The sequence below is a fragment of the Bombina bombina genome, chromosome 7 (assembly GCF_027579735.1).
Source record: "Bombina bombina isolate aBomBom1 chromosome 7, aBomBom1.pri, whole genome shotgun sequence".
Lineage (NCBI taxonomy): Eukaryota > Metazoa > Chordata > Amphibia > Anura > Bombinatoridae > Bombina > Bombina bombina.
In genome coordinates this window covers 590666762-590682194 of record NC_069505.1, presented here as the reverse complement: position 1 = coordinate 590682194, position 15433 = coordinate 590666762, and the positions used below count along the sequence as shown (strand labels likewise).

The following is a 15433-nucleotide window of genomic DNA, read 5'->3' as shown; positions in this document are numbered from 1 at the left end:
CTGTATAGTCCCCATTCCACTGTTTGAGCATGCACAGTTGTAATGGTCTTAGATGAATTCGTGCAAAAGGAACTATGTCCATTGCTGCAACCATCAACCCTACTACTTCCATGCACTGAGCTATGGAAGGACGTGGAACAGAATGAAGAACTTGACAAGCGCTTAGAATGTTCTGAATGTTCCCTCTTTTTTGGGAACTACGAACAGATTTGAATAAAATCCCATTCCCTGTTCTTTTATTGGGACAGGGTGTATCACTCCCATTTTTAACAGGTCTTCTACACAATGTAAGAACGCCTGTCTCTTTATTTGGTTTTAGGATAAGTGAGACATGTGGAACCTTCCCCTTGGGGGTAGTTCCCTGAATTCCAGAAGATAACCCTGAGAAACTATTTCTAGTGCCCAGGGATCCTGAACATCTCTTGCCCAAGCCTGAGCAAAGAGAGAGAGTCTGCCCCCTACTAGATCCGGTCCCGGATCGGGGGCTACTCCTTCATGCTGTCTTGTTAGCAGCAGCAGGCTTCTTGACCTGCTTACCTTTGTTCCAGCCTTGCATAGGTTTCCAGGCTGGTTTGGGCTGTGAGGCATTACCCTCTTGCTTAGAGGATGCAGAATTAGAGGCCGGTCCGTTCCTGAAATTGCGAAAGGAACGAAAATTAGACTTATTCTTGGCCTTGAACGGCCTATCTTGTGGAAGGGCGTGGCCCTTTCCCCCAGTGATGTCTGAAATAATCTCTTTCAATTCTGGTCCGAAGAGAGTTTTACCTTTGAAGGGGATGTTAAGCAATTTTGTCTTGGATGATACATCTGCTGACCAAGACTTTAGCCAAAGCGCTCTACGCGCCACAATTGCAAACCCTGAATTTTTCGCCGCTAATTTAGCTAATTGCAAGGCGGCATCTAAAATAAAAGAGTTAGCCAACTTAAGTGCGTGAACTCTGTCCATAACCTCCTCATATGGAGTCTCTCTACCGAGCGACTTTTCTAGTTCCTCGAACCAGAACCACGCTGCAGTAGTGACAGGAACAATGCACGAAATGGGTTGTAGAAGGTAACCTTGCTGTACAAAAATCTTTTTAAGCAAACTTCCAATTTTTTATCCATAGGATCTTTGAAAGCACAACTATCCTCGATAGGAATAGTAGTGCGCTTGTTTAAAGTAGAAACTGCCCCCTCGACCTTAGGGACTGTCTGCCATAAGTCCTTTCTGGGGTCAACCATAGGAAATAATTTCTTAAATATAGGAGGGGGAACAAAAGGTATGCCAGGCTTCTCCCACTCTTTATTCACTATGTCCGCCACCCGCTTGGGTATAGGAAAAGCGTTGGGGTGCACCGGAACCTCTAGAAACTTGTCCATTTTGCATAATTTCTCTGGAATGACCAAGTTGTCACAATCATCCAGAGTAGATAACACCTCCTTAAGCAGTGCGCGGAGATGTTCTAATTTAAATTTAAATGTCACAACATCAGGTTCAGCTTGTTGAGAAATTTTTCCTGAATCTGAAATTTCCCCATCTGACAAAACCTCCCTCATGGCCACTTCAGATTGGTGTGAGGGTATGACAGAGCAATTATCATCAGCGCCCTCCTGCTCTTCAGTGTTTAAGACAGAGCAATCGCGCTTTCTCTGATATGCAGGCATTTTGGATAAAATATTTGCAATGGAGTTATCCATTACAGCCGTCAATTGTTGCATGGTAATAAGCATTGGCGCGCTAGATGTACTAGGGGCCTCTTGCGTGGGCAAAACTGGTGTAGACACAGTAGGAGATGATGTAGTATCATGTCTACTCCCCTCATCTGAGGAATCATCTTGGGCAATTTCATTATCTGTGGCAGTACTGTCCTTACTTTGTTTGGACGCTGAGGCACAATTATCACACAAATGTAAATGGGGAGACACATTGGCTTTCATACATATAGAACATAGCTTATCCGAAGTCACAGACATGTTAAACAGGCTTAAACTTGTTAATAAAGCACAAAAACATAATTTATGCTTACCTGATAAATTCCTTTCTTCTGTAGTGTGATCAGTCCACGGGTCATCATTACTTCTGGGATATTACTCCTCCCCAACAGTAAGTGCAAGAGGATTCACCCAGCAGAGCTGCATATAGCTCCTCCCCTCTACGTCACTCCCAGTCATTCGACCAAGGACCAACGAGAAAGGAAAAGCCAAGGGTGAAGTGGTGACTGGAGTATAAATTAAAAAATATTTACCTGCCTTAAAAACAGGGCGGGCCGTGGACTGATCACACTACAGAAGAAAGGAATTTATCAGGTAAGCATAAATTATGTTTTCTTCTGTTAAGTGTGATCAGTCCACGGGTCATCATTACTTCTGGGATACCAATACCAAAGCAAAAGTACACGGATGACGGGAGGGATAGGCAGGCTCTTTATACAGAAGGAACCACTGCCTGAAGAACCTTTCTCCCAAAAATAGCCTCCGATGAAGCAAAAGTGTCAAATTTGTAAAATTTGGAAAAAGTATGAAGCGAAGACCAAGTTGCAGACTTGCAAATCTGTTCAACAGAGGCCTCATTCTTGAAGGCCCAAGTGGAAGCCACAGCTCTAGTAGAATGAGCTGTAATTCTTTCAGGAGGCTGCTGTCCAGCAGTCTCATAAGCTAAACGAATTATGCTACGAAGCCAAAAAGAAAGAGAGGTAGCGGAAGCTTTTTGACCTCTCCTCTGCCCAGAGTAAATGACAAACAGAGAAGACGTTTGTCGAAATTCCTTAGTTGCCTGTAAGTAAAATTTTAGAGCACGAACTACATCCAGGTTGTGCAGTAGACGTTCCTTCTTTGAAGAAGGATTTGGGCATAAAGAAGGAACAACAATCTCTTGATTGATATTCCTGTTAGTAACTACCTTAGGTAAGAACCCAGGTTTAGTACGCAGGACTACCTTATCCGAATGAAAAATCAAATAAGGAGAATCACAATGTAAGGTGATAATTCAGAGACTCTTCGAGCCGAGGAAATAGCCATTAAAAATAGAACTTTCCAAGATAACAACTTTATATCAATGGAATGAAGGGGTTCAAACGGAACGCCCTGTAAAACATTAAGAACAAGGTTTAAACTCCATGGTGGAGCAACAGTTTTAAACACAGGCTTAATTCTGGCCAAAGCCTGACAAAAAGCCTGGACGTCAGGAACTTCTGACAGACGTTTGTGTAACAGAATGGACAGAGCTGAGATCTGTCCCTTTAATGAACTAGCAGATAAACCCTTTTCTAAACCTTCTTGTAGAAAAGACAATATCCTAGGAATCCTAACCTTACTCCAAGAGTAACCTTTGGATTCACACCAATATAGGTATTTACGCCATATCTTATGGTAAATCTTTCTGGTAACAGGTTTCCTAGCCTGTATTAAGGTATCAATAACTGACTCAGAAAATCCACGTCTTGATAAAATCAAGCGTTCAATTTCCAAGCAGTCAGCTTCAGAGAAGTTAGATTTTGATGTTTGAAGGGACCCTGTATCAGAAGGTCCTGTTTCAGAGGTAGAGACCAAGGTGGACAGGATGACATGTCCACCAGGTCTGCATACCAAGTCCTGCGTGGCCACGCAGGTGCTATTAGAATCACTGATGCTCTCTCTTGTTTGATTCTGGCAATCAATCGAGGAAGCAACGGGAAGGGTGGAAACACGTAAGCCATCCTGAAGTCCCAAGGTGCTGTCAGAGCATCTATCAGGACTGCTCCTGGATTCCTGGATCTGGACCCGTAACGAGGAAGCTTGGCGTTCTGTCGAGACGCCATGAGATCTATCTCTGGTTTGCCCCAACGTCGAAGTATTTGGGCAAAGACCTCCGGATGAAGTTCCCACTCCCCCGGATGAAAAGTCTGACGACTTAAGAAATCCGCCTCCCAGTTCTCCACTCCCGAGATGTGGATTGCTGACAGGTGGCAAGAGTGAGACTCTGCCCAACAAATTATCTTTGATACTTCCATCATAGCTAGGGAGCTTCTTGTCCCTCCCTGATGGTTGATGTAAGCTACAGTCGTGATGTTGTCCGACTGAAACCTGATGAACCCCCGAGTTGTCAACTGGGGCCAAGCCAGGAGGGCATTGAGAACTGCTCTCAATTCCAGAATGTTTATTGGCAGGAGACTCTCCTCCTGACTCCATTGTCCCTGAGCCTTCAGAGAATTCCAGACGGCACCCCAACCTAGAAGGCTGGCGTCTGTTGTTACAATTGTCCAGTCTGGTCTGCTGAATGGCATCCCCCTGGACAGATGTGGCCGAGAAAGCCACCATAGAAGAGAATTTCTGGTCTCTTGATCCAGATTCAGAGAAGGGGATAAGTCTGAGTAATCCCCATTCCACTGACTTAGCATGCACAGTTGCAGTGGTCTGAGGTGTAAGCGTGCAAAGGGTACTATGTCCATTGCCGCTACCATTAAGCCGATTACCTCCATGCATTGAGCCACTGACGGGTGTTGAATGGAATGAAGGGTGCGGCAAGCACTTTGAAGTCTTGTTAGCCTGTCCTCTGTCAGGTAAATCTTCATTTCTACAGAATCTATAAGAGTCCCCAGGAAGGGAACTCTTGTGAGTGGAACGAGTGAACTTTTCTTTTCGTTCACCTTCCATCCATGTGACCTTAGAAATGCCAGCACTAACTCTGTATGAGACTTGGCAGTTTGAAAGCTTGAAGCTTGTATCAGAATGTCGTCTAGGTATGGAGCTACCGAGATTCCCCGCGGTCTTAGTACCGCCAGAAGAGCACCCAGAACCTTTGTGAAGATTCTTGGAGCTGTAGCCAATCCGAATGGAAGAGCCACAAACTGGTAATGCCTGTCTAGGAAGGCAAACCTTAGGTACCGATAATGATCTTTGTGAATCGGTATGTGAAGGTAAGCATCTTTTAAATCTACAGTGGTCATGTATTGACCCTCTTGGATCATAGGTAAAATTGACCGAATAGTCTCCATCTTGAACGATGGAACTCTTAGGAATTTGTTTAGGATCTTTAAGTTCAGGATTGGTCTGAAAGTTCCCTCTTTTTTGGGAACCACAAACAGATTTGAGTAAAACCCCTGTCCCTGTTCCGATCGTGGAACTGGATGGATTACTCCCATTAACAAGAGCTCTTGTACGCAGCGTAGAAACGCCTCTTTCTTTGTCTGGATTGTTGACAATCTTGACAGATGAAATCTCTCTCTTGGAGGAGAGTATTTGAAGTCCAGAAGGTATCCCTGAGATATTATCTCTAGCGCCCAGGGATCCTGAACATCTCTTGCCCAAGCCTGGGCGAAGAGAGAAAGTCTGCCCCCCACTAGATCCGATCCCGGATCGGGGGCCCTCAATTCATGCTGTTTTAGGGGCAGCAGCAGGTTTCCTAGTCTGCTTGCCCTTGTTCCAGGACTGGTTAGGTTTCCAGCCTTGTCTGTAGCGAGCAACAGCTTCTTCCTGTTTTGGTGCAGAGGAAGTTGATGCTGCTCCTGCTTTGAAATTACGAAAGGAACGAAAATTAGACTGTCTAGTCTTGGCTTTGGCTTTGTCCTGAGGCAGGGCATGGCCTTTACCTCCTGTAATGTCAGCGATAATCTCTTTCAACCCGGGCCCGAATAAGGTCTGCCCTTTGAAAGGTATATTAAGCAATTTAGACTTAGAAGTAACATCAGCTGACCAGGATTTTAGCCACAGCGCCCTGCGTGCCTGAATGGCGAATCCTGAATTCTTCGCCGTAAGTTTAGTAAGATGTACTACGGCCTCCGAAATGAATGAATTAGCTAGTTTAAGGACTCTAAGCCTGTCCGTAATGTCGTCCAGAGTAGCTGAACCAATGTTCTCTTCCAGAAACTCAATCCAGAATGCCGCTGCAGCCGTGATCGGCGCAATGCATGCAAGGGGTTGCAATATAAAACCTTGTTGAACAAACATTTTCTTAAGGTAACCCTCTAATTTTTTATCCATTGGATCTGAAAAAGCACAGCTATCCTCCACCGGGATAGTGGTACGCTTAGCTAAGGTAGAAACTGCTCCCTCCACCTTAGGGACCGTTTGCCATAAGTCCCTTGTGGTGGCGTCTATTGGAAACATTTTTCTAAATATCGGAGGGGGTGAGAACGGCACACCGGGTCTATCCCACTCCTTAGTAACAATTTCAGTAAGTCTATTAGGTATAGGAAAAACCTCAGTACTCGTCGGTACCGCAAAATATTTATCCAACCTACACATTTTCTCTGGTATTCATTCAGAGCCGCTAACACCTCCCCTAGTAATACACGGAGGTTTTCCAGTTTAAATTTAAAATTTGAAATATCTGAATCCAGTCTGTTTGGATCAGAACCGTCACCCACAGAATGAAGTTCTCCGTCCTCATGTTCTGCCACCTGTGACGCAGTGTCTGACATGGCCCTAATATTATCAGCGCACTCTGTTCTCACCCCAGAGTGATCACGCTTACCTCTTAGTTCTGGTAATTTAGCCAAAACCTCAGTCATAACAGTAGCCATATCCTGTAATGTGATTTGTAATGGCCGCCCAGATGTACTCGGCGCTACAATATCACGCACCTCCCTCTGAGCGGGAGATGTAGGTACTGACACGTGAGGCGAGTTAGTCGGCATAACTCTCCCCTCGTTGTTTGGTGAAATTTGTTCAATTTGTACAGATTGACTTTTATTTAAAGTAGCATCAATACAGTTAGTACATAAATTTCTATTGGGCTCCACTTTGGCATTGCAACAAATGACACAGGTATCATCCTCTGAATCAGACATGTTTAACACACTAGCAAATAAACTTGCAACTTGGAAATACAAATCAATTAGAATAATATTAAAACGTACTGTGCCTTTAAGAAGCACAGAAGATCTATGACAGTTGAAAATTAATAAATTGAAACAGTTATAGCCTCAATCCTTGTAAACAACACAACTTTAGCAAAGGTTTAATCCCATTAGCAAAGATAACAAATTCTGAAAGCAGGAAACAAATTACAGAATAAACGTTTTTTATCTCAGTCAAACTATAATTCTCACAGCTCTGCTGAGAGAAATTACCTCCCTCAAAATAAGTTTTGAAGACCCCTGAGCTCTGTAGAGATGAACCGGATCATGCAGGGAATACAATGAGTTGCTGACTGAAATATTTGATGCATAGTAAAAGCGCCAAAAAACGGCCCCTCCCCCTCACACACAGCAGTGAGGGAGAACAGAAACTGTCAGAAAAACAGATTAAGCAACTGCCAAGTGGAAAAATAGTGCCCAAACATTTATTCACACAGTACCTCAGCAAATGAAAACGATTTTACATTCCAGCAAAAACGTTAAACATAATCTCTAGTTATTAAACAGCTTTATGTATTTCTTACAGTGTAATTCTAGTGAAGTACCATTCCCCAGAATACTGAAGTGTAAAGTATACATACATGACATTATATCGGTATGGCAGGATTTTCTCATCAATTCCATTGTCAGAAAATAAAAACTGCTACATACCTCTATGCAGATTCATCTGCCCGCTGTCCCCTGATCTGAAGTTTACCTCACTCCTCAGATGGCCGAGAACAGCAATATGATCTTAACTACTCCGGCTAAAATCATAGCAAAACTCTGGTAGATTCTTCTTCAAACTCTGCCAGAGAGGTAATAACACACTCCGGTGCTATTTTAAAATAACAAACTTTTGATTGAAGATATAAAACTAAGTATAATCACCATAGTCCTCTCACACATCCTATCTAGTCGTTGGGTGCAAGAGAATGACTGGGAGTGACGTAGAGGGGAGGAGCTATATGCAGCTCTGCTGGGTGAATCCTCTTGCACTTCCTGTTGGGGAGGAGTAATATCCCAGAAGTAATCATGACCCGTGGACTGATCACACTTAACAGAAGAAAACCATTTTAAAACAAAACCGTTACTGTCTCTTTAAATTTTAAACAGAAACACTTTATTACTGAATATGTGAAAAACTATGAAGGAATTGTTCAAAAATTACCAAAATTTCACCACAGTGTCTTAAAGCATTAAGAGTATTGCACACCAATTTTCAGAGCTTTAACCCTTAAAATAACGGAACCGGAGCCGTTTACAAATTTAACCCCTATACAGTCCCAGCTACAGCTTTTGCTGAGACCTAACCAAGCCCAGAGGGGAATACGATACCAAATGACGCCTTCTAGAAACTTTTCCAGCTATTTTCAGGTCCTCACACATGCATCTGCATGTCTTGCTCTCAAAAACAACTGCGCAGTAATGGCGCGAAAATGAGGCTCAGCCTACAACTGGGAAGGCCCTCCCTGACTGGAAAAGGTGTCTAACATAGTGCCTGCCGTTAAAAAACGTTCCCCAAGCTTATAAATGTGAAATATCAGCATAAACATGTATAAAATGCCCAAATAAAGCAATCGATTTAGCCCATAAAAGTGTCTACCAGTTTTATAGCCCATAATAAGCCCTTTATTCTGTTTGAGACTAAGAAAATGGCTTACCTATCCCCATGAGGGGAAAAATGACAGCCTTCCAGCATTACACAGTCTTGTTAGAAATATGGCTAGTCATACCTTAAGCAGAAAAGTCTGCTAACTGTTTCCCCCAACTGAAGTTACTTCATCTCAACAGTCCTATGTGGAAACAGCAATCGATTTTAGTTACTGTCTGCTAAAATCATCTTCCTCTCACAAACAGAAATCTTCATCTTTTTCTGTTTCAGAGTAAATAGTACATACCAGCACTATTTTAAAATAACAAACACTTGATAGAAGAATAAAAAACTACATTTAAACACCAAAAACTCTTAACCATCTCCGTGGAGATGTTGCCTGTGCAACGGCAAAGAGAATGACTGGGGTGGGCGGGGCCTAGGAGGGACTATATGGCCAGCTTTGCTGGGACTCTTTGCCATTTCCTGTTGGGGAAGAGATATTCCCACAAGTAAGGATGACGCCGTGGACCGGACACACCAATGTTGGAGAAAAGGCACTTACCTGCGTTCTAGCCGTCTGGCAGTCAGTTGACTTTGAGAGGATGCCGCTCCTCACAGAGACCTGTGTAGAAAGAAAGAGTAAACTTACTCAGGCTTTCCATACCAGGGCAACAACATGTTAGGAAAACGCAGCAAAGCCCACTTTACAAGTTCCTAACTGCTTTAAATTCACCACAGCCCTGCTGAAGAGACTAACGGGGAGTACAGCTAGACCCAAATTGTGATGGAAGATCAGAGCAATCTTGCCCAGACTTCAAAATAAAAAAAAATCTTGATAGAAGAATCTTAGTCAGGACACCACATTACTTCACCTCTTCCTTGTACTAGAGGCAAAAAGAATGACTGGGGTTTGTGGGAAGGGAAGTGATACTTAACAGCTTTGCTGTGTTGTTCTTTGCCTCCTGCTGGCCAGGAGTGATATTCCCAACAGTAATTAATGATGATCCGTGGACTCACCGTGTCATTAGAAAGATATATATATATATATATACAGACACAAACAATAAATAGTATTAAAACGTTCATGGGAAACCACACAATTTGCATATTTTCCAAAGCCAGCTTGAATTAGTAAGCCCTGCATAACACTTATGAACTTAATCGTATAAACTACCTCATGGGTACTCCTCTCATTCTCTCCTACTGCCAAATCTCTTCAACTTTTATTTTATTTCCTTTACCTGCTCTTCATGTAACACCCTCTCCTTCCCCAAGTTTTTCCTTTCCCAAGTTATCCTCTTCACCCTCTTTCCATTTAATCATTATTAAATGCTATATTCTCCATCATATTTTATGTTTGTTCTGTTATATCAAACCATAATCTCTTACATTCCTTTATTTTTCTCTGCCTGTTTAATTGTCTATTTTTATCCCCTTATCTCTCTACTAACCATTTTCTGTTTCTATGTTTAAAGAGGCAGTCAGGTAATTTTTAATTTTTACTTTCTCATTTCCATCTCCTAATCTCCTCTCACATGATCACGTTTTCCTATCCATGAACGTTGCTCTGTCCAATTTCTTTTTATCTGACATCACATTGCCATTGCCCAAGTTTCCTGCATGTGCTATGCTTTCCTTTCTCTCTTACCAGAGGGATATAGATTACGCAGCAAGATGGTATTTCATGGTCCAAGCTCTCCAGCTCTTGCCGGGCAACATCAGTAAGAAAATCTGACAGCCCATGTAGTCTACGCTTTTCTATGACATGAGAGGGACACATTGTTAGTTGGTATATGTTACATACACTTATAATCTAGTGCTGAAAATAACAAAACAAAGCATATTAGAACCTTATTACAGAAATGTACTCATATGTCTACTTCATAATATGATAATAAACTTTATTGACAACCGAATAAAAGATCTAACAGATTTAGCATTCTTTCAGTTATTCATGCAACATATTTTATGTGAGTTACACAATGCTCGGGAATGATGTGATCTTGTATGCATCACACTCTGTGTCAGGTCAAGAAAATGGAGCCGCTTAGCAGATGTTGGTTCTGGCTTAGACTAGACTGAATGGTGTCAAAGGATACCAGTTTCCCTTTAGGCAGACTGAAACGCACAAGTTAACAACAAAGGTTTATTAGCAGACACTATGGTAGGCAGGGCACTTGTCTGGCACAGGAGTTGCAGAAGGTAGAACATTCATCTGGCAAAGGAGCTGCAGCTTGCAGGACACTCCTCTAGCACTGGAGCTGCTGAAAACTTGGTACATGAGATTGAAGATGGATACCTGGCACAGACAACAGGAGCTGGGTACACAGGCCACCAGACTCAGGCAGAATACTTAGAGCACCAGACTCAGGCAAGATACTTGGAACACCATATTTAAGCAGAATACTTGGCTTCTGCCTCATGATGGCTTAGCACAGAATTTTGAACATAGTACACATCGGAACTGTCAGGAATAGCTAGGGTTAAAACTAGACGGAAGGTAACATACATAATCAACAAACAAAAGCAAAGCCAATAAGGGATCAGATACCAAATCAGTCCACACAAGCAACAAAGCAGAGAGGAAGTTCAAAGGCAAGATGTGGGAAATAATCAGGAAGCTTCCAAAATGCAGATAGAGGTACAAACAGAGAGAAAGACTAAATATCAGGACAGGAAGTGGTAGCAGTCTCATACAAGGTTTGGTCTTTCCTCACCACAGTACTATCTGAGGCTTTAGTATAGCCGGATGGTAGAATCCAGAATATGTTTAAGATAGACAGATAGGAGCAATAGGTGAGGCAGATACAGAGTATGCAAAGCACTTCCGAGTGGAGATCGGACTTTGGAACATCTGTTGAGACTATTCACGTTCTTACAGTTATCAAAACACACTTATCCCTTAGAAATATTGATTTTCATGTGAGATAAGATTCATACATTGGTATAGTTATTCAATAGATCTTAAGATTTTTTTAGAGGGATGACTTCCTAGAACATGGACAGACTCTAGATTCTAGGCATGAAATTGCTGTTTTACAGGAGGCAAGTCTTTTTTCACAGTCTCCAGAGAATATGTAGGCTGAGGAGTGGAGGTGTAAGACAGAGATTAATGGGGGGGTAGTTGTATCATTCCGCTTCTTTAGATATCAAGATCACCTCAGGAGCAGCAGATTTTGGTTTGGAATCTTGGATGGTACTAGTCCAGGTAATGAAATACAACTGATTTTTGCAGAAGGGCACTTCAGATAGAATCAAAGTAGATGTACTTTGAACGGATAGTGAGTAACCTTGGTGGGCTTGTCAAGAAAACTGTTATGAGGAGATTTTTCTTTAACTGAGGATAGCTAGTTCTGGTTATCTGGGACAGTGTTAGGAGGTTTTAAAGGACAATATTAAATTACATAACCTGAAGCCCCCACAATAGAAGACTCTGAGACCACCTGATCATTTCAGATGTGGCAGCTTTTGCTGATTGCAGTATTAGCAGATTTAGGATTACGAGTAGATCCAACAGAGGAACTGGAGTATATCTGCATTTTTGGGTGGGTGTTATAGATGTATTTATAGACAAATTTGGACCTAGTCTGAAGACTTGAAATAAATCTTATTGTACAAATTCTTTAAGGTAATACCGAATGGCCAATTATCCTGCTGCAGATGGCTATGTAAAAGACATATTTTTTTCTGCAAGATTAAGCCACCTCTGTGATCTCTGACATTGGGCCCTGACATATTTTCTTTCTTAGGTGTGAGCAGGTAAATGGAGCTCATTAGCAGAGAAGGGTTTTGGCTTAGAGTTCTGATTGCCAAAAGGGGCCAAGAGATACTCGGTTTTAGGAACAATGAAATCAACTAGTTAATTACAAAGCTTTATGAACCTAGAATATTGAAGGCAGGTCACTTATCTGGTACAGAAGCTTCAGAAGCCAACATACTCATCTGACACGGGAGCTGCTGGGTATACAAACTGGAATTTGATACTTGACAGATGAGACAGTAGCAGGATACTTGGCACAAAGAGCAGGAGCTGGACTCAGGATACCTGGCTTCTGTAGGATAAAGCCTTGGCACAGGCAGATGACAGCTGGATAATGAGCACAATACAAAAAGAGCAAAAATCGAAATCACCAGGAATAGCCAACATCAGAACCTGACTGGCAGTAACAGTATAGAATCAGCAAACAAATGCAAAGGATCAGGTACAGAATCAGCCCACGCAGGCAACAATGCAAATAAGAGGTTCCAAGGCAAAGTCAGATTTCCAGGCATAAGCCAGAACCAAAATATTTGGCTTACAAACTACAAACAGATTTACAAGCAGAGAATCCGCAGTGTCGGATCAGGTCTGCAAGACCTTTGTTAAATAGGGGCCATATTGTCATGGAAGTCCGGGGTAACTTGAAATATTCTTCAAGCTCAAGATTAACCTAGTAAATTAACTGAAATAGTCAGCAGTTGCAATATCACTGCAGATAATAACGCTAACTCATCATTGAATATTCTTTTACTACCTCCATCCTTATTTAGGGACATGACTTTCAAAAATGTTCTCTAATCTATTTAAAAACAAAATACATTTCTTTCTTTCCGGGCATGGAGAGTCCACAACGTCATTCCAATTACTAGTGGGATATTCAACTCCTGGCCAGCAGGAGGACCCCAGCAAAGCTCCATGCCCGGAAAGAAAGAAATTTATCAGGTAAGCATGAATTTTGTTTTCTTTCCTATGGCATGGAGAGTCCAAGACATCATTTCAATTACTAGTGGGAACCAATACCCAAGCTAGAGGACACAGAATGAAAAGGGAGGGAGAACAAGGCAGGAGGACCTAAACCGAAGGCACCACCGCTTGAAGAACCTTTCTCCCAAAAGAGGCCTCAGCCGAGGCAAAAGTATCAAATTTGTAAAATTTTGAAAAAGTATGCAAAGAGGACCATGTTGCCGCCTTGCAAATCTGTTCCACAGAGGCTTCATTTTTGAAAGCCCAAGATGATGAGACAGCCCTAGTGGAATGAACAGACAGACAGGCTGCTGTCCAGCTGTCTCATCAGAAAAAAAGGAATTATACTTCTTAACCAGAGGGAAATAGCAGTAGAAGTGGTCTTCTGACCCTTATGCTTTCCAGAGAAAACAACAAACAGGGCAGAAGATTGCCAAAAATCTTAAGTAGCTTGAAGGTAAAATTTTTGAGCACGCACAACAACCAGGTTATGCAACAGACGTTCCTTATGAGAGGAAGGATTAGGACAAAAAGAAGGAACAACAATTTCCTGATTAATGTATTGATCTAACACCACTTTAGGGAGAAACCCCAATTTAGTATGAAGGACCACCTTATCTGCATGGAAAATAAGGTACGGGGAATCACACTGCAGAGCTGAAAGCTCAGAAACTCTGCGAGCAGAAGAAATAGCAAGGAGAAACAAAACCTTCCAAGATAACAACTTTATATCAACAACATGCATCGGCTCAAACGGAGCCTGCTGAAAAACTAGGTTAAGGCTCCAAGGAGAAGCAAAGGTTTAAACACAGGCCTGATTTTGACCAGGGCCTGAACAAAAGTTTGAACATCTGGTAAATCTGTCAGACGTTTGTGCAAAAGAATAGGTAGTGCAGAAATCTGACCCTTCAGATGACAAACCTTTCTTCCGGACATCCTGAAGAAAAGATTTAGGGAATCCTCACTCGGCTCCAGGAGAAACCCTTAGATTCGCACCAAAAAAGGTATTTACGCCATACCTTGTGGTAAATCCTGCGAGTAACAGGTTTACGAGCCTGAAGCATAGTATCAATGATCGCTTCAGAAAAAAATACATCTAGACAGGACTAGGCGTTCAATCTCCAAGCAGTCAGCTTCAGAGAATCTAGATTTGGATGGAGAAAAGGACCCTGAATTAGAAGGTCCTTCCTCAGAGGTAATCTCCAAGGTGGAAGAGATGACATCTTCACTAGATCCATGAACTAGATACTGTGAGGCCAGGCAGGAGCTATTAGAATCACAGACGCTCTCTCCTGTTTGATACGAGCAATGACTCGCGGAAGGAGAGCAAATGGAGGAAACAGGTATGCTAGACCGAAATTCCAAGGAACTGCCAGAGTATCTATCAGAGCGGCCTGAGGATCTCTTGATCTTCATCCGTACTTTGGAAGCTTGGCGTTTTGATGAGACACCATCAGATCCAACTCCGGAATCCCCCACCTGAGGGTTATCCTTGAGAACACTTCTGGATGGAGAGCCCACTCCCCGGGATGAAAAGTTTGTATGCTCAGAAAATCCGCCTCCTAATTGTCCACTCCTGAAATGTGGATGGCGAATAGGAGACAATCGTGACCTTCCGCCCACTGCAGAATACGAGTCACCTCCTTAATGGCCAAGGAACTCCGAGTTCCTCCCTGGTGGTTGATGTAAGCCACTGAGGTGATATTGTCCGACTGGAATCTGATAAACCAGACTAAAGATAATTGAGGCCAAGCTGTCAAGGCATTGAAGATCGCTTTCAACTCCAAGATGTTTATGGGCAGAGAAGACTCTTCCCAAGGCCACAGGCCCTGAGCTTTTAGAAAACCCCAAACAGCTCCCCAGCCAGGCTGGCGTCCGTAGTCACAATCACCTAGGAAGGTCTCAGGAAGCAAGTGCCCCAACCCAGAAGTTCCTGTGAAATCCACCACGAGAGTCTCTTGTTAGGGGATCCAGATCAATCCTCTGCGAGAGATCTGAATGGTCTCTGTTCCACTGACTAAGCTTGCATAGCTGCAGAGGTCTCAGGTAGAACCGAGCAAAAGGAATGATGTCCAATCACCTCAATGCATTGAGCCACTGATGGATGAATAGCAGACAGGAGAGAAAGGCTCAAAGAAGTTTAGATTTCCTGACATCCATCAGGGAAATTTTTATGGATAGGTAATCTATGATTGTCCCTAAGAAACACACTCTTGTAGCTGGAACAAGGGAATTTTTTTCCAGATTAATTCTCCAATCCGTGGGAACATAGAAAAGACAACAACATCTCTGTATGAGATTTTGCTAGATGAAAAGATG

At 42.6% G+C, this 15433-nt stretch overlaps 1 protein-coding gene across 1 annotated transcript in view; it reads right to left on the bottom strand.

Annotated features, from left to right (window-relative positions):
• The window catches only part of MSH5 (mutS homolog 5), an 819710-nt gene that overhangs the window by 280511 nt on the left and 523766 nt on the right, over window positions 1-15433 (bottom strand). Inside the window, exon 10 of the mRNA XM_053689613.1 lies at window positions 10040-10149. Within this exon, the coding sequence (XP_053545588.1) occupies window positions 10040-10149 (110 nt within the window). The remainder of the gene's footprint in view (window positions 1-10039; window positions 10150-15433) is intronic.